Source organism: Cinclus cinclus, chromosome 4 (assembly GCF_963662255.1).
Source record: "Cinclus cinclus chromosome 4, bCinCin1.1, whole genome shotgun sequence".
Lineage (NCBI taxonomy): Eukaryota > Metazoa > Chordata > Aves > Passeriformes > Cinclidae > Cinclus > Cinclus cinclus.
In genome coordinates, this window is record NC_085049.1 from 28,677,053 (window position 1) to 28,698,127 (window position 21,075).

Consider the following 21,075-nt stretch of genomic DNA (forward strand, 5'->3'; position numbering starts at 1 on the left):
AATCCTAATGAATGCAAGCTCTTGGTCGAACGTATTTGGTGCTGCATCTAAGAAATCATATCTGTCTTGTTTTGAGAGCTCAAGTGGTGTCGCAGCAGCAGTTTTAGCATTTTGATATCTCACAGTGAAACTAGTCTGAAATAGCCTTTCTGTTTGGCAGAAGTATTTTTCTTCCAGATCTGGGGCACAGTGTCTTGCTTATTGAAGCAACTTCAGGGGAACACTGTAGACTTTGTTGCATAGTTTATATTTCTGTACTGTTTTGCATAAGGATGTGTAGTTGAAATAGAAGAAATGTAACTTGTATTAAAAAATACATCTGTAGGTGTTGCTTTGGCTAATTTCAGTTAATGCTGGTGGTTGTTCTTCCTTGGCTGGTTCTTTACATATGCGCTCTAAAATATTCTGTAGCAATATTGTTACTAGCTTTTCTTGTCATTTAAAAGAAGCAGAGTGAGCACTTGAACATCTTGAGAACTGCTCACAAGGCAGTATCAATTTCCATAAGCTTTGTAGAATTCCTTGCCATTGTATCTTCTATGCAATTGTGTGAGTTTGACAAAATGCTGGCTTATCCTAGCCTTGTTTTCCATTTAAAATTCAAGGTTAAGCTAAACATTTTGAAACTACTTCTTCTTGTATCTTTTCCTTTACCAACTCATTCAAAAGGAAAAAATGCTCTATCTTTTCTTCCTGGATTTTACTTTTTTCTTTCTATCCTTTTCCAGTATTTTTTGCAATATTATTTTTTGGTCTCTTCCTTCTACCCACTTGCACTGTTTCTACAATTTCTTTTGTAAATCTAATCTTTAACCTGTTTGTCTAGTTATTATCTCACAACCATGCTGGCTTGGAGAAATTTATTCCTAGTATCTGTCAAGCCTGGCTTCTGAGCAGAAGGGCAGGTAGATGAAGGCTGGTGTGAAAGGCAAGATGTTGGGATATATTAGATGCTGCTGCTCTTTGGGCACTGGCTAGTATACTTTCATCTGATGGGATCAGGAATGTTTCAGTGTTGTAGTTTTGATTTCAGTTGAGCCCATCAGTAACATGAAATAGTTTACACTGGAAAAAAAAGCAGAGGAAAAACAAGTGAGAACTGTATAGTGGGATAAGTTTTACAGTGCTGTAGTTCAGTTACATTTCTTGCTTCTCTGCTAGATCTTGGCTACTAACTGTGATCCCAGCCCAGAGTCGCTGTGCTGAAGAGTTTCCTGCCAGCACTTGTACACCAGCATCATATTCCACTGCAAAAATAAAGAATTCTATTGCATATGCCGCCAGAGTCCATATTTAAAGAAAAAGCAGAGGGGAGAAGGAACAGCAGCAGGATGATGTCACACTGTTCTGTGTTTTAAGAGGCGCCTGATGTTGTGAAATATTTTTTAATGGAATTAATCTCAGCTGGTTAATGAGAAGTATATTTCAATAGTAATATTTTCTTAACCTGAACAGAGATTTAAATTACACTTAGTTTGAGAGAAAATAAGAGTTTAGAACCAGTTTTCAGTGGAGCTGTGATTCTCCTGTGCCTCTTAACCTCATTGGTCTCTTTGCTGGGTCATGACTCCTCTTTCAGATTTGCATCTGTGCTTGCTTAAGTTGTGTGGTCTGTAATGATTGCATGATTATTCTTAGTTTTGGTTCTGACTTCTGCATTTTAAGTGGGGCTGACAGCAGTGCTAGGGAACCTGCTGGTTGAGATCATGGTCAGAGTCATTTCAGTCTGTCATGCCTTACGGTTTGCAGGCTGATTTCACAGCACAAGGGTTTACAAGCCATGTCCTATGGAAGCTGGCAGTGCTTGAAGGAAAGATATACTACTGAGTGGTTTTATAATTTTGATTCTCTCTTACTGAGAAAGATAAAGCATTAGGGACAGTTAGAAATAGGAAGAAAGCTTAGATGATGTCTGAAGGGTTCTGTCATGGCCAACAAAATTATGGCTTGAAGACGATGGATTCTTTTTGCCTTCCCTCTTTAGTGTGATAATATAACAACAGAAAAGCAGGAATAGAAGTTTCTTTTTGAGTCTAAATATAAGGGTTTAAATAAAACATTGCTTTTTTTATTAGGAGGAATTAAAAATACTGGATAAGTATAAATATAGTAGAATATAATCAAATGCAGGACAACCATTTGGTGATAAACTAGGTATTTAATGTGTTATTTTTGTTGATGTAGATTTTAATATGTTATTCTTGTTGATACAGGTATGGTCCTGAACATCGTGAGCACATGACTTCAGAGATGGACAACTGGATCTGTTACAAGTTTTGATTGGCCTTAAGTTGACTTATAACCATTGAAGAGCTTAACAGGAATTCTCTCATTCCTGATTTTTGCCTATCTGATTGCCTCTCACCACCAGCTTAACCATGTATGGAAGTGCTCGTTCTGTGGGCAAGGTGGAGCCCAGCACGCAGAGCCCAGGGCGCTCACCGCGGCTGCCGCGCTCGCCTCGCCTGGGCCACCGCCGAACCAACAGCACGGGAGGCAGCTCGGGGAGCAGTACTGGGGGTGGCAGTGGGAAAACCCTTTCTATGGAAAACATTCAGTCCTTAAATGCTGCCTATGCCACGTCTGGCCCTATGTACCTGAGTGACCATGAGAACGTGGGTGCAGACACCCCGAAGAGCACCATGACCTTGGGCCGGTCAGGGGGGCGGCTGCCTTACGGTGTTCGGATGACTGCCATGGGCAGCAGCCCTAACATTGCCACTAGTGGAGTTGCCAGTGATACCATTGCATTTGGAGAGCACCATCTCCCCCCAGTGAGCATGGCATCCACTGTGCCTCACTCGCTGCGCCAGGCCAGGGATAACACCATCATGGACCTGCAGACACAGCTCAAGGAGGTGCTGAGGGAAAACGATCTGCTCCGCAAGGATGTGGAGGTGAAAGAAAGTAAGCTGAGTTCTTCCATGAACAGCATTAAGACCTTCTGGAGCCCTGAGCTCAAAAAGGAGAGAGCTCTGAGGAAGGATGAAGCTTCAAAAATCACCATTTGGAAGGAACAGTATAGAGTTTTGCAAGAAGAAAACCAGGTTTGTCATCTAATATCACTGTTGTGTTAGTGTGATAGCACGATTAAATGACTTTAATAGATTTTTATGTTACACTTAACATAAATTTAGCTAAATTAGATGGGTGCTTTTCTTGGGTAATTGATGTGGATAAGATGTGTTTTCAACTTGCAAGCCTGTTTTTAGATGTTTCTTGTCAGACCTGTAAACTACCTTGAGTACTCATTTTTCCTTGGGTGTCATGTGATGTTTTCTTTTTCCCCCTAGGACTGATTGTAACCACTTGGTTTCCTTTTGGAAGTATTTATTCTGTTCATAGATAATATTTCTGTGCTGTTTACCTCTTGAAACTTCTCTGAGATGCAGAATGTACTAACTGCTGACCTCCAGTATAACTGAACTGTTGCCGAATGTTGACAGATTACCATTAAAAACAAAGTTAAGGTTATACTCGCTGCTATTTAGAGTTAAAACCTCCAGACCTGCAGTTTTCACAGATATAAATTGTGTTCTTGGCTACTTTTAAATAACACTGTTTAATACATGCTTGTAATTCTTTTGTTATAAGCTGTGCATGTCTTGTTATGCAACTATCCTAAAGCACCCTACAGGTTTTTTTGTAGTGGTCTGGCCAGTTAGAAAATAGGCAGAAGAAGAGAGATTCTCAGGTGTCTAGGTCTTTGGTCTTGTGCATGTTAAAAGCATCTTCAAATTAAAATAAAATTGAGAGGTTAGTTAAAATTGCGGTCTCTTTGTAGTTAGTTCTACTGATTAAAAGATTGCTTATAGTTCTCCCACATAGGCCTCCTTGCTACCTTAGTCCTGAAGTAAATATTTGCCTTTGAATGAATGTCCTGCTATTCAGTTGTTTCTGGCCAAACATGAGTTCAGCACCTCTCTGGACTGTCAGGTAAAAAAAATCGCTATTCTTATGGAAAACAGACCCAGTGTCCAACTCCAGAAGTTCCCTGAAATGTAAGTCAGCTTTCATCGTGATAAAATTGCTTTCCCTATTGAGCTTTTTAAGTATCCAAGCACATTTAATGGAATTTCCCATAATTCAAATGTGACCATGATTTTGTAGCTTTTAAGGTATAGTTGCTATTTTAGGCAGTGCTTTTTATTTTAAGATTAGTATTAGTATTTTAAGATTGCTTTAGAAGGTGAAAGGAGAGAGGGAAGTGGTGGAGGAAAAGGGTGGTGCTTCTTGTACTCTACTTCCAGGTAGCCTGTCTGAAATAGTAAATTACTTTTGTTAGTGATTAGTCTACTGCATTGAACTTGTCTGCAGTTTTCTTTTAACTTTTTAAAGAGCTTGAGTTGAAGAAAGTAAGTTGCTTTTCCTGAGATAGTATGAAATCATTTCATGAACTTGTCATTTAGCTTTTTTGAGGATGCTTTAGAAATCTTGCAAGGAAAATGCCATGAATACATGGTTTAGAATGGATTAAGCAATTATGAAATATGAATACATTAGAGAATAGTGATTTCTCCATCTTAGATTTTTTTTTTTAATTTGTCTTTCCTTCATCCCCTAATTAAACATTTACAGATATTTCTAGGCTGCTGTTCTCTATGCAATCCCTGTAATTACTACCACACTGGTAGAATTGTATGACTTTGGTCCAAAAGTAAGAAGGGTGCAATTTAAAAGTAAAGGGGTATTATTGCATTGAGCTGTAAAAACTAAGAATGCTAATTAATAGATTACAGTTAGCTAACAGTGTGTTCTAATTAAATTCTGAATTCATTGTGTCTTCTATAGCCTTTTGCAGTTGGTCACTTCAGCCCTTCATGTGGAAGATCAGTTTAATAGGATTTTCTGTAATTAAACAGACTTCTCTGTTTAGATTATGAACAAGGATTTTCCCAGACGTGTTGGGGAGCCAGAAAATATCTTCATTACCCCCTCAGCCTCCTTCTAAAATGAGTTCCAGTGTAATTGCAGGAGCTGGAGTTTTAGACTTAATTATGAGTATTTCAGCGCGTCACTTTTTTTAAAAAGACTTCTTGTACGTGTAGTACTTGTGCTTTTATAAAAAGTTTATCTCAGATTAGTTGTACTGTTAAAAACTAAGTCAGCTCATGGAGCCAAGATGCTTGCTGCCTCATGCCTATCTGAGAGTCATCTCAATCTCTTTCCTGTGGTCTGGGCTCTTTATTCTTCTACACACACTTGATTGTCCCTGATTGTATTGCTCTTCTTGTCACCTCAGCTAGAGTGATTGAATTGCCCCTTGGGTTTAGGAGTTGTTAAAAGTACCTGAAAATGTGAGCTCTGGTTGATTGCTGCCTCAGCCTTCTGTGAGTAAAGGCACCTATGTCTTGAGTTTTCTTTCCTGTTTCTCCGGGACATGTACAAATAAATATATTGCTTATTCATTTCCAGGAAATTTTCTGGGTTCAGTAAAACTCAGAGGATGAGTGGGGAGACTAAAGAGCATGCTACCTGTCCTGAGGCAGTCACAGCCTTTTGGTTGTCCCCTGAGAGCAGTAGGTAGGAGGGATATCTTGGATATAATCCTGAGAATGCCATGCATATGTTCTCTGTAGCTCTTACGTGGGTGGGCAGTCCTGCTGTCTTGCCCATCTGTGGTCTTTTCCCCAGTTGTGGTGCAGCACAGCTGGATTCATCAGCTGCTCTGAGCAAATGCTGCAGCTGGGGAGTGAAGCTTTCTTTTCATCTTTTGTTACTGATCCTGAAGAGACAGAAAATCCTTTCTTTTCATAAATGGGAATGTCATTGAAAGAGCTCTTGGAAGAGCTCTAAACTAAACATGGGAAGTATTTCTGTAGTTGACATAGATTCTTGGTAAAACACAACACTTTTCAGTGCAGTGTGGATGAGTTAACCAATCATTCTTTGCAAGAAGCCCAGAGAGAGTGCAAATGATTGCTCAGTTATGCAAACCTATGCATATTCAAGGAGGAATTGATGAAATCAGTAAACAGGAGTTTGGTTTTGGCATGGTATCACTCTCCTCAGCCTGCTTTAGTAGGAGTTGTGTTTTTCTGAGTTGAAAAATATTTTTTTTAGTGTACGTGGTTTAAAGTTTCCCTGGAAACCTCTTCATCAGAAGCCAGAAGAGGAAAGGAAAGACATTGAGTATGTTTTGCACCACGATAGAAATAATTTGCTTAGAATCTGGGCAGTGATGGGGTAATGTGAAACTCGAGGACAGAGGAATTCCTCTCAGTTGAAACTTGCTTATGGCAAGGTGGTTGTGCCTTAAAATAAGTAGTGCGGTGCAAATTTGATGCCTAACGCCCTGCACTGAAATTTCCCACATTCGACTGATCTACTTGTAAGATCAGATTTATGTTTCAGCTAAAATAGTGTGGTACTGCTGAAAAATTCTTTTTACTTTGATGCCTTTCTGTGGTTGTTTTGTGGTTAGAGACCGTGGATGCCTGAGTCAGAGAGTTTTAACTAAGAAAATATTTCTGAAAAGAATTTCACCTGGCTTGGGGTAAGAACTTGAAGAACATTGTACTTTATTGTGATGGATGTATTCCAGCATTTCACCAGCCTTCTTCTCCAGAGTCAGAAGTATTTTCTATTTCTTACCAGTGTGTAATGAGTGTCTCACTTTCAAAAATGTAGTTGTCCATGTGTGAGCCTCTTAAATATCTTGGGTGCTGCTCTTAAGAGACTGGCTAAGTTTCTAAAGAGTACATTCTTTCTCTGAAAATCAGATTGATTCTCACTTCTTCATTGGTTTAATTTTTTTCGATTGTGTATTAATTATTTTTTAATATGACTTAGTGCTCTGTTATTCTGTTACTAGCTCCATTCCTTAGTTGGTTATTAGTTGATAGAAGCACTAAGATTTCTTCCATTCTGTATGTTTAATTGTGCAGTATATGGTTCCATAGGCATTGCTTAAAGGCATTGTCTTTATCCCAGAGTATTGCATTTAAATAGTTCCTTCAGTGGCAGATTCCTGTTGGCTCTCTAGAATTCTGCCAACTTTAAGGTTCCTTCTGTCTTTCAGAATCAGTCAAAACTACCTCCTCAAGTGTGGTTGGTATCTGAAGCATTTATCAAGTTGCAGCACCTCATAAGGACCTCAGAAATTGTCATGTGATCACCCAAGAAAACACCCTGTCTTCTGTCTTTCAATTCTGTAAGGAAATAAAACTAGACGTTTTGTGGTTATGTATAATTCCCCAAGGCTCCTTTTGTCTCATGTTTCCTATTGAGGTAGGATCTAATACCTTGGGTTGTTTTGAGCTGTAGCATAGGCTGAACAGCTGCTGTGTACTTGATCCATTAAACATATAAGGGAAATAGTGCTAACTTAAAAGCAGCTTGGAATAAAACGGGTGACGTCAATAGTGCTGTTGAACTTAGTAGTTTAACTGTGCTTTTTTTTGCTGTTAAGCTGGAGCAGGATTTACTTTAAATTCTACAGAACTTGGAGCAGACTCTTTCTGCTATAAATCTTTCTCTAATATGTATTGAGTCTGTTCAGATATTAGACTCCTAACTGCCTAGGGTGGCAGTGTGTTATTCCACCATTTAGTGTTTATATTTCTGAAAAGTCTTGTCTGTAATGCTGTATTTCTCTTGCAGCCATCATTCCTTTCAGCATTGTTGCATTTGTGGTTTATTTGAGTTAGTAATTTTTTCTCTTAAGTGTTCTTTCTAAAGTTTGAACTAGGTAGCTTGAAACTGTGTAAGCTTCCGCTTTCTTAGTCATCCAGTGAACAGTCAACAATGATAGATGATGGCAATAGTGCAGAGGTGCTCCTCCATTACAGGTGTTTTCTGCCAATGTTACTGCTTTGCAGTGCCAAATCCACCATTCTCACGTGTTGCCTTACTCTACCTGGTATTGATTGAAGTACAAAGGAGAGAAGCACTTTAGGTGGACCTGCCAGGCCATGGAAAAAAAGACTGTAGTTGTGCTGGTCTTATGCCCATCTTTCAGGTATGCCTCCAGGACCAAAAACTGAAATAAAGCTTTTTTTAAGACTGTTTTCAGTTTGGTGATACTAGGAAGCCTCAGAAGATAGTCAGCAGAGTGGGCCACCATGACTGAATTGTTATTTGGAAAGAACAGGGGTTTTTTTTCAGCAAAGTAGATTTCTACGATACTCATAACAGTCCATTTAATTCTTTAGACATTAGTAAGACAGAGGAACTTTTGTACTTATGATAAATATTTGTATGTATGTATGCTCTGAGATAACAGCTAGAGACCAAAGGAGTTTAGAGGGGACATTTATGTACTCTGAAAGTATCATGTTGGATAACTCATGAAGAGCTATCCAACATACCATACCAGCTTTCTGTACTAGTAATTGAAGAAAAAAAGATTGTGAAATACACTTTAGGCTTAGCTGGCAGGAGGGGAATAAAAGAATGAACTTGGTAGTGCTCTAGATGTTCCAGTAGAGAACTCGATTGAATATATTTTCTGTATACACTCGTGTTTAGGGGACACAATGAAACAGCAGTGTTTCCAGTAGTGATTTGTGATCCTTGATAGAAATCAGATTATAACTGCTTGCCAGCAAGTTGCATAGCTATTTAGGATTACACTTTCTTTCCCTTGAATGGATGATGCTTTGTAGTTTTTCTGTATAATTTTTGACATAATCTTTTGGAACGCACAGAAAAATGGCTTCATCTGTTAAATGCAGTGGATCATAATTATATCTCCATTTTTTTGTCTGAAGATAACAATAGTAGACTTTGAAAAGATTATCTTTTCAGCAAAACTTCATTTCATAACCCACAAGGTCTGTATAATTACATTTTTGCATAATATTTTCAGATTGGTATTGGTTCTCTTGGAAAGGTCAGAGTCACCATCTGTAGTGGAAAAAATACAAGGACAAATTGTATTTAGTTTCCTTCTGTGGTGATACTGGTTGTTCTATCTAAGTGATTGCTTAGTGCTTGCAGTAGCAGCACCTTGGACTGTGAAGCAGAAAGGGGGTGTTTGGTTATATTGGCAGCCTTGAGAAGCTGATAGCAACTCAACGTTTTGCAAAGTGCCATTGGAACTCAGTGATCCTAGTAAATTATAAAAAACCCTCCTTGATTTAGTAATGGTTTTGCTTCCAAAGAATATTAAGTAGTCTATTTTCCCTTAATTGTCCTGAGAAAACTACTCTTTTTTTTTCCTATTAATAACTTTGGATTAAACACTAAAAAATTCTGTACTGTTTGGGGGAAACTGAGGCATTCCAATATAAACCATGTTTTGCAATTGCGAAGGCTGTATTGCCATTTAAACCATAATGAAAAGAAAGGAAGGACCTTCTATCAATATTTAAGTGTTTAGAGGATCATGAGATCTCTTCAAAGTTGACCTCCATTAAGAAAGCCTCCTCACAGATTCACCCCAGGAAAGAGATTATATTCTTTAAGGGAAAAATAACTCACAACACTCCAAACAAACTACCCCCCCAAAAAAACCCCAACCCAAACTGCAAAACAAACCAATCAAAAAAAGAATGCCCAACCTCCCCAAAGCATAAATTCATAAATGAATCATAAAAGCATAAATGAAATTGTATTTCATGTGTGCTCCCCAAAATGAGCACGATCAGATGCCAAAATACTGGCACAGAGCACCGTTATGGCTTTTTCTAATGATCATTGCTTTAGAAATCAGAGGAGTTAAGTATAACAGTTACAGGAATAAATACCATGTGACTGCCTTCTTCAGTTTAATTTTAGCAACTTCATTTGTAAACTGGAATGCTAAGTAATGTACAGTCATCAGTAAACCTAAAGAGCTTGATGTTTGTTGCTTTTGAGCTGTTTGTTGAGCTGTGTACAAGGTTTTAAAATAATTTTATACTACTTCTTATTCCTGTTGCTGTTTAAATGATTGTGTGTGAGCAGTGGGCTGCTTTTGCTCTTCACTGGGTGGGAGCTACTGTCTAGGATCCCCTTAAAATAGAGGGAAGAGTATAGTCCTTGCTGCTCTGTGCTGCATGGAATTCCTATTAGGGACTGCTTTAAAAATCTAGTGATTGTTACCACCATTTTGGAAAATAAATAGGATAAGCCAACAAGGGCGAGAAGCTGGTTGGAGGCAGTTAGGTTCTCCTGGAATTTGATTTCACAACATCAAAAGGAATTTGAAGGCAGTGTGTAGATTTCTAATCATCTCTGCCAGTTCATTACAAGCATGCGAAATAACATCAGATCATGGAGTGATGACTTTCTGAATTTTTTAGGGTGTAACACAAAATACCCTTTTTTATGGAGGGAGGAAGGATGGGATGGAGACCAGCTGTCCAGAAAAAAGATACTTTTCAATGCTTTACGAATGTGGCAAAGAGGTGAAAAATAAATTTTACTTTAAGGTGCTTTGTTTAATGCTTGTTCCTCTGTGATACTTGCTCTGTAATGAGGTTCTGTAGTGTGTTGTTACACATTAATGTTTCTGCATAAATGTACCCCCTCCTGCTTCTTCCCTTCTCCTCCCCCTTCCCCTGCTTCAGTGGGCTGGAAAGAGAAGCAGGATGAAGCCTAGCTTTGGAAAAACAAGTAATAAATGGTAGTCCAAAATTAAGCCTCACTGGTGTCTGTATCAAATCCATTTTTTCCTGGCCAATACATACACTGCCATCGAGTTCTTGTGAGCAGCACTGTGGAGGAGCAGGCACTTCACTGAAGAGCCTTTCACTGCCTAAAACATTTCACAGATGCAGCCTTCCACATGAGACAGTAGGCTTGACATTGACTTCAGGGATTTTTTGGATCCTTCTTATCAAATGATCAGGTACCAGCTAACTTGGGTGGATAAATTTTGTGAACAGATGGTCTTCTAATTATATGTTAATGTGGATTCAAAGGAATATGGGGCCACAGGCTTCTGATGCTTCTTGTCACTTGTTTCTGAGATTAAAGCAAGTCAGCATATGAACTGCCATTATTCAAGAATGAAAATCTTATTTCTTCTGGTACTTCGTATAGGATCTATTTCTTCCATAGTAGTTGATTGCTCCAGGCATTAATGTATATTATTAATATATGTTAAGTTATACAGTATGTATGTACATACATTCCCACACAAATACTTCCCTTTTTTGAGGTAGTATGATGAGGCTTATATACCTTTTTCCTTACAGGAATCATGAAATTGTCTGAGTAATGGTCTGATTTTTAGTGGAATCATGTCTCAGATGACAAATACTTGTTTTTGACTGAGGGAAGGGGAAAAGCTTTCTGAATATTTGTTTATGTTGTAGCATATTGTCTTTGAGCAGTCTTGTACCTACCGGTTCTTGTCTCAGGCCTGTGAAGTTCTGAAAGTTTTTTTGGTTTTTTTGTGGTTTCTGTGGCAAGAGGTTTCAGTATTTCGTTGTTGGATGAGAGAAGGACATTGACAAAGAGGATGACAAAAGCTTTAGGCTAGGAATGAATGCTAACAGTTGAAGTGTTGGATCTCAGAATAATCCTGGAAAAGGAAATGGGCAGAAAGAACAAGCAGAATAAAGGCTTTAAAGTAGGTTGTTGGGAAATGTTATGCCCTGCACAGAAGATTTAGGAAGTAACTGCCTTATTTCCCTCAGCTGGGTAAGTGTGGAGAGTAAGGTTTGGCAGTGATTCATTATTCATTCAGTTTGGGAGTGCAAATGACATGGTGATGTAATTACTAGGTGCAGCTTAGTTAAATACCTCTATTCCAGTGTTTTTCTGATTGTGCTGCTCAGTAACTCTGATGAGAAGGGAGAGAACAACTTTGGGAGAGGGCAGAGGTAAAAATCTAGATAATTTTTTGATCTCATCAACTATGGCATATTTGTGTGGCTTACATTAGCATAACACATTTACGTACTTTTCTGAAATCATCTTTTGGTGTGCACATAGGTTAATTTTAAGAGATATTGTTGCTTGTGAGGATTAATAGTTTATCTGAAGTAGTTGTACAAAAGGCCTACAACCATAGGTGTGACTTTTTTAAAGGATAGAGGAATTTCATCAGCCTGTGTATCTGTTGAGTCAAATTATTCTGTTTGTGAAAGTTTTGATTTGGAGGACAGCATTTAAACCTTTTTCCTTCAGCTGGTGTCTGATGGGTCAGGTTTGGCCATGTGGTTGTGAGCCTGTTAATGGGTAACCATTTCAATAGATCTGGGTGCTTAGTTACTCAAAGGAGGGACCTTTCTAAGAAACCATAGGTATACTTTCATATGAGAAAGTCAATAGTGTGTTCTGTATGTGTAGTCAACAGCACTTTTTACGGGTGAAGGAATATTAACTCAGTCATTTTATGATCCTCTTTGCAGGGATGTGTTTAGACTTTCTCATCACTTCACTATGACTGCAGTTTTCCAAAATGTGGAGTTATCTGCAGTAACTTATTTGGGGGGAGGGAACGTGAAAAATCACCTTGCAATAAACCTTGCAATCACCTTGCAATATGTGAAAATACATATTTTTCTTAACAGAGAATATTTTTTGTATGAGCCAACAGATGGTTTTGAGCAGAAATGTTTTAAGAAGCAGACTTTGGCCAGGATTTGTGAGAAGGTCTGTGCACATGCTTGACCAAAGAGCTGAAGTAGCTTTGGGTTGCTGCTCTGTGTGCTCAGGTTATGATTTATAATACTTTTTTGATGTTGTGTAACCTTTTAGTGAGATTCTTGTACTAGTTCCTCTACTAATTAGTCCTTTGTAAGCCACTTAAGTTGGAAATTGTGTACCTTCAAATTACTTTTAGAAAACCCATCTTATTTTGTTTGAACTTTTTGTTATAAGTCCCCAAATATGTTTACAGCTGACTTCAAAATTGGGCTTTACACTTGCCATACAAGAGTTGAGCAAGTGGTTGTGCTGCTGGTATGTTCTCTCTCTTCCATCTTCCAGGGGTAAGATTCAAAATCCAATGCTTGTGACTTAAAGAGGGTTCCAAGTTACAGTTTCTATACAGGAAAAGCTTTTTTATGTATTCTTCTAGCTAGAGCTGGGAATGCATTCAAGACTTGCCTTCTAAAACTGCATGCTGTGTTTTCTCAGTGCAGAATCCATTTAGTGTGTACAGATATATAAAAAATTACTCCTCCTTTCCATTTGGTTGAATTAGCTGTGTGTCTTTCAGAGGCCTAAGGTCTCTCTCCTTTCTGGCTGTGTGAGAATCATCATTCATTTATATTTAGCATCACTTTTTTGTTAATTAACTTCTTCTAGTGTTTCATGTCGAGCTTCTTTAATCTGAAAGTCTGGAAATTTGTGGACAAAATCATTAATTCACTTTCTTTTATACTTAATATGGTTGTTAATGTTTCTTTGTGAATTACTGAATGCTAGACAGTCTTTGAAGATTGATCTGGGAAAAGTAGATCTGTACTTCACAGGTAGAGCTTGTTAGCAGGTGATTTGGTGCAGAAAGCCCTGATTATTAAAGACAGATAGTAGTTGATGCTGTGACACCTTCATATTCACTGCATATAGTTGTGCTGATTAACACTTGAGTGAGGACACTAATTTTAGTAGTGTACCAACAACAAGGTCAATATGCTATACAGGCTTATACATAACTGAAACTGAGGGTTTGCTGCTGAGCACTTAATTTTCTGAAATTCTACTCTGTCTAGCAGAACCTCATGAATAGCAGACTTCAGTACAAAAATGCAGAAGTAATATTTTTTCATAAAAATGTGATATTTTACCTCAATATTTTTATTTTGTCACTGCTTTTTAAGGGGGAAGATGCTGTATTTTTATTCAATTTTTCTTTTCATTCTCACTGGATGGATATTTCTGCCCTTAATCTTCCATTTGGCCAGGCTTCTTTTGTTGCTCTTTGAGCTATGAAAATCAGTGATGCCTACCTTTTTATGCATAGTTATATATATTGCAAACAGCAGTGGTATTTAACTTGTAAAACTTGTTACCCTTTTGGAGTGATGGGAGGCCTGCCGTAAAGAGATTTAGTTTTCAGTAGGAAACATCCTCCCTTTTAACCTGTGTTAACATGCTCTGAATTAACATCTCAGTTATTTTCAGAACTTATGTCTATCACATCAGGTTTTTTGTCATTAAGAGGTGCTATTAACCAGTATGTTTAATAGCACTTTTAACAGGTGCTATTAAATCAAGATGATAGGAACTTATCTAAAACATGGACTATAATGTATTAGAGAAGTATTTTTATTAGTAGTAAATGATTGTACCATCATGTACAATGTTTAATTTGTAGCTAAAATGGGTATTTCTTCTTACCAAATAATTTTATCTCTTTTATTCTTTTGGGCTGGTTTCCTCTTGCTTAAGCAAATTTCTTTTCTTTCTGCCCTTCAGCGCTGGGCTGGCAGTTGGGAGATGAGTAGCAAAATTGTTTTTATGTCATTTTTGATGTTGGAATAATTTAAATTGCACAAGTTCAATTTTGTGCAACAGGTTATGCCCTAAGGCACACACACATTATGTATCCAAGCTACTTGTTTACATGGCTAACATGGGAACAAGAAGGGCCCTGTTTTTTGTGGAGTTCCTATAAAATCTCGTGTTCAAAGTACAGTTTTATGCTGACTTCATCATAATAAATTATTTGTGCATCATCTGAATGCCCAGCAGGCAGATCAGCAACAGAAGAGTGTGGATATCATAAGCTGTAGGGAAATAAAACAAACTGACAATCAACACCTGACAGAAACTCTGGAAAAAACATTTAGCTCTTGCCTTAATGGTATTTTCCCATTAATCTCAGTTTTCTCTGCATTCTTTTTTGCAGTGAAATTCCACGTCCATTGAGAAGTATCAGTAATTAACATCTCTACAGGGTTTTTTCCCTCTAGTACCCATCAGTCTCTGCACCAAAAGAGTTGCATTTGGTGTTGTAATAATGTGAGCACACAGCATATGGTAAATAGAGTCAATTCAGTATGAGTTAACCCAATTATTAGGAAGTCATGAGCTGTACAAATATTTTTAAATGTAGTTCTTGTGTGGAATTTGTTTTAAAAATACTGTATTTCCACTAACATTAATCTCAGATAATTTGTCACTGTCCCTGTTGATGGTACTGGTTTTAGAGAGTTGAGTGAATTCCTTGGGTGAACTGAGTGTCAGGGAACTGTTTTTACTAAGGAGTGACTTGGCAAGAGGTTGATTTTTCACATGACTGTGTTCCTTAAGGAGCAGGACTGAGGGAAACAAGATTAAAATGTATAACCTTAGAACTGTAAATATATTTTTATTACATAGAACATGTTTTTTAATGAACTCTAGAATGAAATCAATCTTGCTTATGCCAACACTTGTGAATCATTTACTTTTTGCTCACAATATCTATCTTCAGAACAGAGTTTGGCTGAAGTAATAAATGATTATTGAATTTCCCTTTCAATTTTAGAAACTTTATAAAATTAAATTATGCTTTGGTTTCTGAAGGTTCCCATTTGTGAGCAAATATTAAGGAAAGGAGTAAAGAAGGCTGGTGTTTTTTGGGTTGTTTGGGTTTGTTTTTTTCCAAGCTCCTGCTTGTGGAACTTGAACTTCTACTGTGAAACACAGACTACTGTTGATCCCTCAGATTACTCAATTTCTTCATCCTTCCCACTTGGCTTGCCAGAGTCTCCCACAGTATGCAAGTGGAGAGAGAACCCGTTTGAACAAAATGTCACATCTTTGTGTGGTATGCCGATCTGCTCAGGTACCAGAGATCTCCTGGGCCTTTGCAGCCAGAGATGTGGTTCAGGGAGGATAACTATCAGCCATGAATTGAGTGAGAGTCGACTCAGGGCTTCCTTGAGAGGACTTGATCCATGCAAGACCACAGGATGAATCTGAGGGTGAGGAGATTGCTGTTTGATGCCACTGAAAGGCTTATTCTTATCATCCTTAAAAGACTAAAGAAACTGGGGAGGGTTCTCCTTTCTGGAAACATGACTGTTCCACAGTCTTCAAAACAGGCCAGAGGACAAGCCATGGAGTTAGATGGTGCTTCTTGCTTCAGTTCCTGTGGAAAGAGTCCTTTTGGAACACATTTCTGAGCATGTCAATGACAAGGTAGTGGTTGGGCACAGTCAGGATGGATTTGTCAAGGATTAATCATGCCTGATCTCACTTCCTTCTGTGATAAAATGTCGGGATTTGTGGATGAATAAGGAGCAGTGGCTATTCTTTACCTTGCCTTTCATTGCTGTTTCCCACAGCACTCTGTCATTCCTAGTTAGAATGTCACGGTCTAGGTGGCATCCAGATGGGTAAAAAGCTGCTTGTAGGATCAGGCTCAGAGCGTGATTAAGGGCTGGATCACTACCCTGTTGCCTGTGTGTTTCACATCTTTCTCAGGGAACCTGGATGGGATTACAAGGTCCCATTCATTCAGATGGCACCATCCTAAGGGGACTAGTTGATCTGCTGCAGGGCAGAGCTGCTGTGCACAGGGACTCAGTCTGCAGGAATGAATGGGCAGGAGGCTCATGAGATTCAGCAAGGATGATAGGAATAAATAGCTCTTAGGGGGAAGATAGAGGTTAGGGTCTGGATTAGTGACTGGGTGGGGAGCAGCTCTGTGGAAAAGGGTTTGGGGACCTGATGGGCAGCAAGGTGAGCAAGGCAGTGATGCCTTGAGGCAGCAGAGGAGTTGGTGCAGTGATTATTTCATTCAGCTTCACACTTGTTCAGCTGCATGCAGAATACTCTGTCCAACTTTTGTCTGCCCAATGTGGAAAAAGGTGTCAGTGGCATCTTCTAGGAGGGGTGCCAGTGACTGGTGGGCTGAAGCACAGATGCTGTGAGAAGAGGCTGATGGAATGGGTTAATTTGGTGAAGAGAAAGATTTGAGAGAATTAATAGCAGCCTTCTCATACAATGAGATTTATTTTTTTTTTAAAGATGAACTAGACTGGATGTTGCATGGTGGAAGGATGAGAAATAATGGATATAAATAGAAGATTTTCAAGATGTGTCTGTATAAATTTCTTGGCAAATTGGTTTGATCTCATAGATGACCTTGAGTAAGAGGTTAAACTAGATGACCTCGTGCTCTCCTTTTCAATCTGAATTATTGTATCATAACTGTTTTCATATATTGGAATAATGTCTTGTGTGTGCTTAAGTTTCCAGTCTAAATAATGGCTTAAGTTTTCCATCCTAAGCCTTGATAGCAGCCCAGAATCTTGTTCTTCCATAGTGACCGGGTTTACAACATATGTTCAGCTGCATAAAATGGCAGTAATATTGAGTGGACTTGGAGACAGCCAAAGCATTGCCCCACAAACTATACTGAGGACATTGGTGGTGCTAAAACTGGAACCTGTCTGTGTTTGTTTCCAGTATTTCTGACATCTCCTTGCTTTAGGTACTGCAGAGCATCAGCTGCCCAGCCACGCACTCTGCGTGTCAGCAGCTGAGCTGTGCTCTGCTGCCTGACAGTCCAAGGCATCAGAACTCCCCTTGTCTGCTAAAACTGAAATGGAAGTGTCAGGGATGGCAATTGCTCTTGTACTCTTGGCAGCACTATATTCTTTTCTTCACGAAGCCTGCAGGCTTTACAGTAAGCAGTTGCAGTCAAATGCATTGAATCCGGATGACTTCAAGGCTTATGTTTGACAATATACCCACAAATCCAAGGTTATTTATAAAATTCTGTTACTTTTCCAAACACTGTGTTCAGGGCATAGACGTTTTTGATTCACTTTGCCTCCCACCTTTTCTTTAGCTTTGATTCTATTGCAGATTTATTTTTAAATATTCATTGGTTTCTTTACTAGATGCATTTTTCTCAATTTTTTCTGTAAGTTTAATGTGACCTTCTATGAACAGAGTTTTTCTGTTTCAAAGCAACTGAACTAATGGTTATGACTATCATTTATTTTTAAGTATGTCTTCGAGGGAGGAAGTTATTATGTTACAGATGGCATTGGTGCGTTTAAAATATTAATCAACATGTAGGCATATCTGTATGAGTTTTGTGGTGAGCCTTATGTTGTCACTTGATCTATTTTAACTTCAAGAAGTGTTTAGTCTTTATGACAATTCTGTAGCTGCTCTGCCTTTGGCTCACTGTTCAGTTTCAATTCAGGTCAGACCATGTTAGTTTTTTTCAATAATCTTTTCATCTAAGTTTCCTGAGGGTTTTCTCTAGCCTCACAGTTAAATTTTTCAGAGTACAGTTAGCCATTTTATTGTGGTTTATACTTTAGTTCTTCATGCACTGTCTGTTTAACCAATTTATAAAATGCATACCTATAATCAGTTTTTAGAAGTTAGACCTGATTTTTTTTAAAAAAACCTTTTTTAATATATCAGATATAAATCTTACATGCAAAAAATCCTGTTATGTCTTGTCGAAAAAAAAAAAGTTTTGATTCAGGATTTCTATTTTTTTCTTCTGTGGTAAATTGACTTAGCTGAGTTATCACAACACTTCTAGGTGTTAGAAAATAAGTCTTTCTCATTGCCCCTGAATGTGCCCAACATGTCCAAGATTTTAGCTTGGCCAGTGGCACAAGCACTTCTATACAACTTTTCTGGGGGCCTGACTTTGTCCAGTTGGCAGATGCTCACCAAGCCACTCTCTTGGCCCTCTTCCTCAACAGGACCAGGAGCAGAAAATAAATCAAAAACTCTGAGATGAAAGTGGAGAGGTCACTTACCAATTACTGCCACGGGCATAACAGGCTCACCTTGGAAAATTAATTTAGGGCTTTTTTCCAGTTGAAAACAGTAGGCTGATACAACAAAAACAATCCTGAAAATCAGCTCCCTGTCCCCCATCTTCCTTCCTGGCTCTTCTACCTGTCTGGCAGGGGTACAACTGCTGATCTCTTCTGACAGAGGCCACCCTGCAGCCCCCACTGCCAGACCCTTGGCATGTACACACAGAACACCTGCATGTACCTGGGAGTGAGTGCTGGCATTGACTTTGGAGTGTGCAAGTTCATTTCAGAATATTTATGTAATGCCTCATTACAGATTTCAGCAGTCTCCCATTACTTCCTGATTTTTCATATTATCATAAGCTCTTCCAAAGCTTGTGAAGTAAACATACAGCAAGCAATCTGTCTTTTTAATCTTTCACCAGTAATTTAGATTTCCCATTAGTTCATATTCCTTATTGCAATCTTTTCAAATGCTAGTTTGTCTAAGTACCTGGCAAGTTTTATACCTTTCCTCATTTTAGGCTGTGAAAGATCTTTATTTGGTCATTCAGCCTTCATTTATTTGTATGGATATCTTCAGCTTTTCAAGTCTAGTATTCAGCTGGATCTGGAAATCCTGATGTTGATCAGGAACTTCTATCCTGATAATTTTTCCCCCCTTCTGTTTTATTTCCAGGCTTTAAAGGAATTTACTGAGACCTTTTTACTTCCTTTATGAACCTGAGTCTCAATTTTTTTCTTTGGGATGTGTCAGGACATTCCTTTCTGTTTATCTTCTGTTAAATACGCTTATATGTGAGTTTGTGTATGCATGTGTGTATATATAAAAACATAAATTTATTTTGAATACTTTAAATCTCTTTAGCATGTCTCTATTGAAAACACACAACTGATTTACCACTGTCTGGCTAGCTCATTTTGGATTTTCCCTCCTGCAGTTTGGCTGTCTGCTGGTGAAATTGTTTTTTTCTCACAAGTTTTGTTGTTCTTTCTTGCATGCCTGAATTCTCTTTGGATACAGTGTGTTTGATTTGTTCAGGTAATCTCTCACACCTGTGCTGTTGATATTCATGTACCATCAGCATCAGGTGCAAAAACACTGTTGCAGTCACACCCTGCATTCTGTGTATTGCCTGTACCTGTCTGCACCTGCTGAAAGAGTTACAGCTCTGAGTCCAGCTCAGTGAATTTCTTCAGAGAGCCTCCCTCACCTTCAGTACTGAGATCATACTCCCAGGAGCTTGGCTTGTTCCTGGCCAGAATTTAAGTTTTAGTGACAGGGATTCTTATGGTGGAAATGCTTGGTCTTGTAAGCTTTTTGTGTTAAACTATTAATTATTTCATTATTATCCCCCTTCCCACAATTATTATTCCTGCTTGGGAAAGAGGCTTCTGTTTCAAGAAATTAGACTATTTTTGTAAATAATTTGCTCAATAGAGAGAGTGTATTTGTAAGCATTTGAGTCTCCTATGTAGTTTCAGGCCCTTCAGTTATCCACCTCCAGGGACCTTTCTCAAGAGATGAGATGGGATTTGAAAGTCTTCCATTCATAACCATTTCTTGAGAAATGAAAACTTGTTCTTTCACAGTTGTTCTAAGGGGTGTGTTATTTTTATCATTTCTAATACCACAGAGGAAATCAGTGATGGGTTTTCATTTCCATTTTAAGAGGATTTAGTACATCTTGAATTTCAAGTTCATAGTGGTAATATTGCCACTGATAGTACTTCCAGTGCAAGAATTGATTAATCTCTCTCAGTTTGCTGGTAATTTATTCATAGAATCATAGAGTGGTTTAGGTTGGAAGGGACCTAAAAGGGGATGTAGTTCCAAGCCCCCTGCCATGGCAGGGACACCTTCTACTACACCAGGTTGCTCTAAGCCCCATCCAACCTGGCCTTGGACACTGCCAGGGATGGGTTATCTGCAGCTGCTCTAGGCAACCTGTGCCAGGGTCTCACCACCCTCACCACAGGGAAGAATTTCCTTCCAATATGTAATCTAAATACACCCTCTTGTAGTTTAAAACCATTACCACTTCTCTCCTCACTACATGCCCTTGTAAAAACTCCCTCTCTGGTTTTCATGTAGCCCTTTTAGCTACTGGAATATACTGTAAGGTCTCCCTGGAGCCTGATCTTCTTCAGCATAATGGCCAAAGTTGTGCTAAGAAAATATTCACAATTATTCATTATTCAGGATTACTACTTACCAATTCAAAGTGTTTTCCTCCAGCCACTCTGTAACAAGAAATACCTTTACTAGGATTGCTGAGTTGCCAACCTGTCTTTGGAGGGGATGATACCTGTAATGGGATGAATTCCAAAAAGGAAAATTGCTGATTTTACTCTGCCTTTTGTTGCTTTGCTATTGTTTCATCTTCCAGGGCCTCGCAGTCAAAGGTCAGTGCCATAATAATCTTTTGCATATCATTTATGCTTGGTTACTGCTGTATGTAAACTTGTC

At 38.6% G+C, this 21,075-nt stretch overlaps 1 protein-coding gene across 3 annotated transcripts in view; it reads left to right on the forward strand.

The window, feature by feature from the left end:
• The first annotated feature begins 2,378 nt into the window (after positions 1-2,378).
• Positions 2,379-21,075, forward strand: part of ERC1 (ELKS/RAB6-interacting/CAST family member 1) — a 257,407-nt gene continuing 238,710 nt past the window's right edge. For all 3 annotated transcript variants that reach the window (XM_062490995.1, XM_062490996.1, XM_062490997.1), the window contains exon 1: positions 2,379-3,047. In XM_062490995.1, coding sequence (XP_062346979.1) covers positions 2,379-3,047 — 669 coding nt within the window. The remainder of the gene's footprint in view (positions 3,048-21,075) is intronic.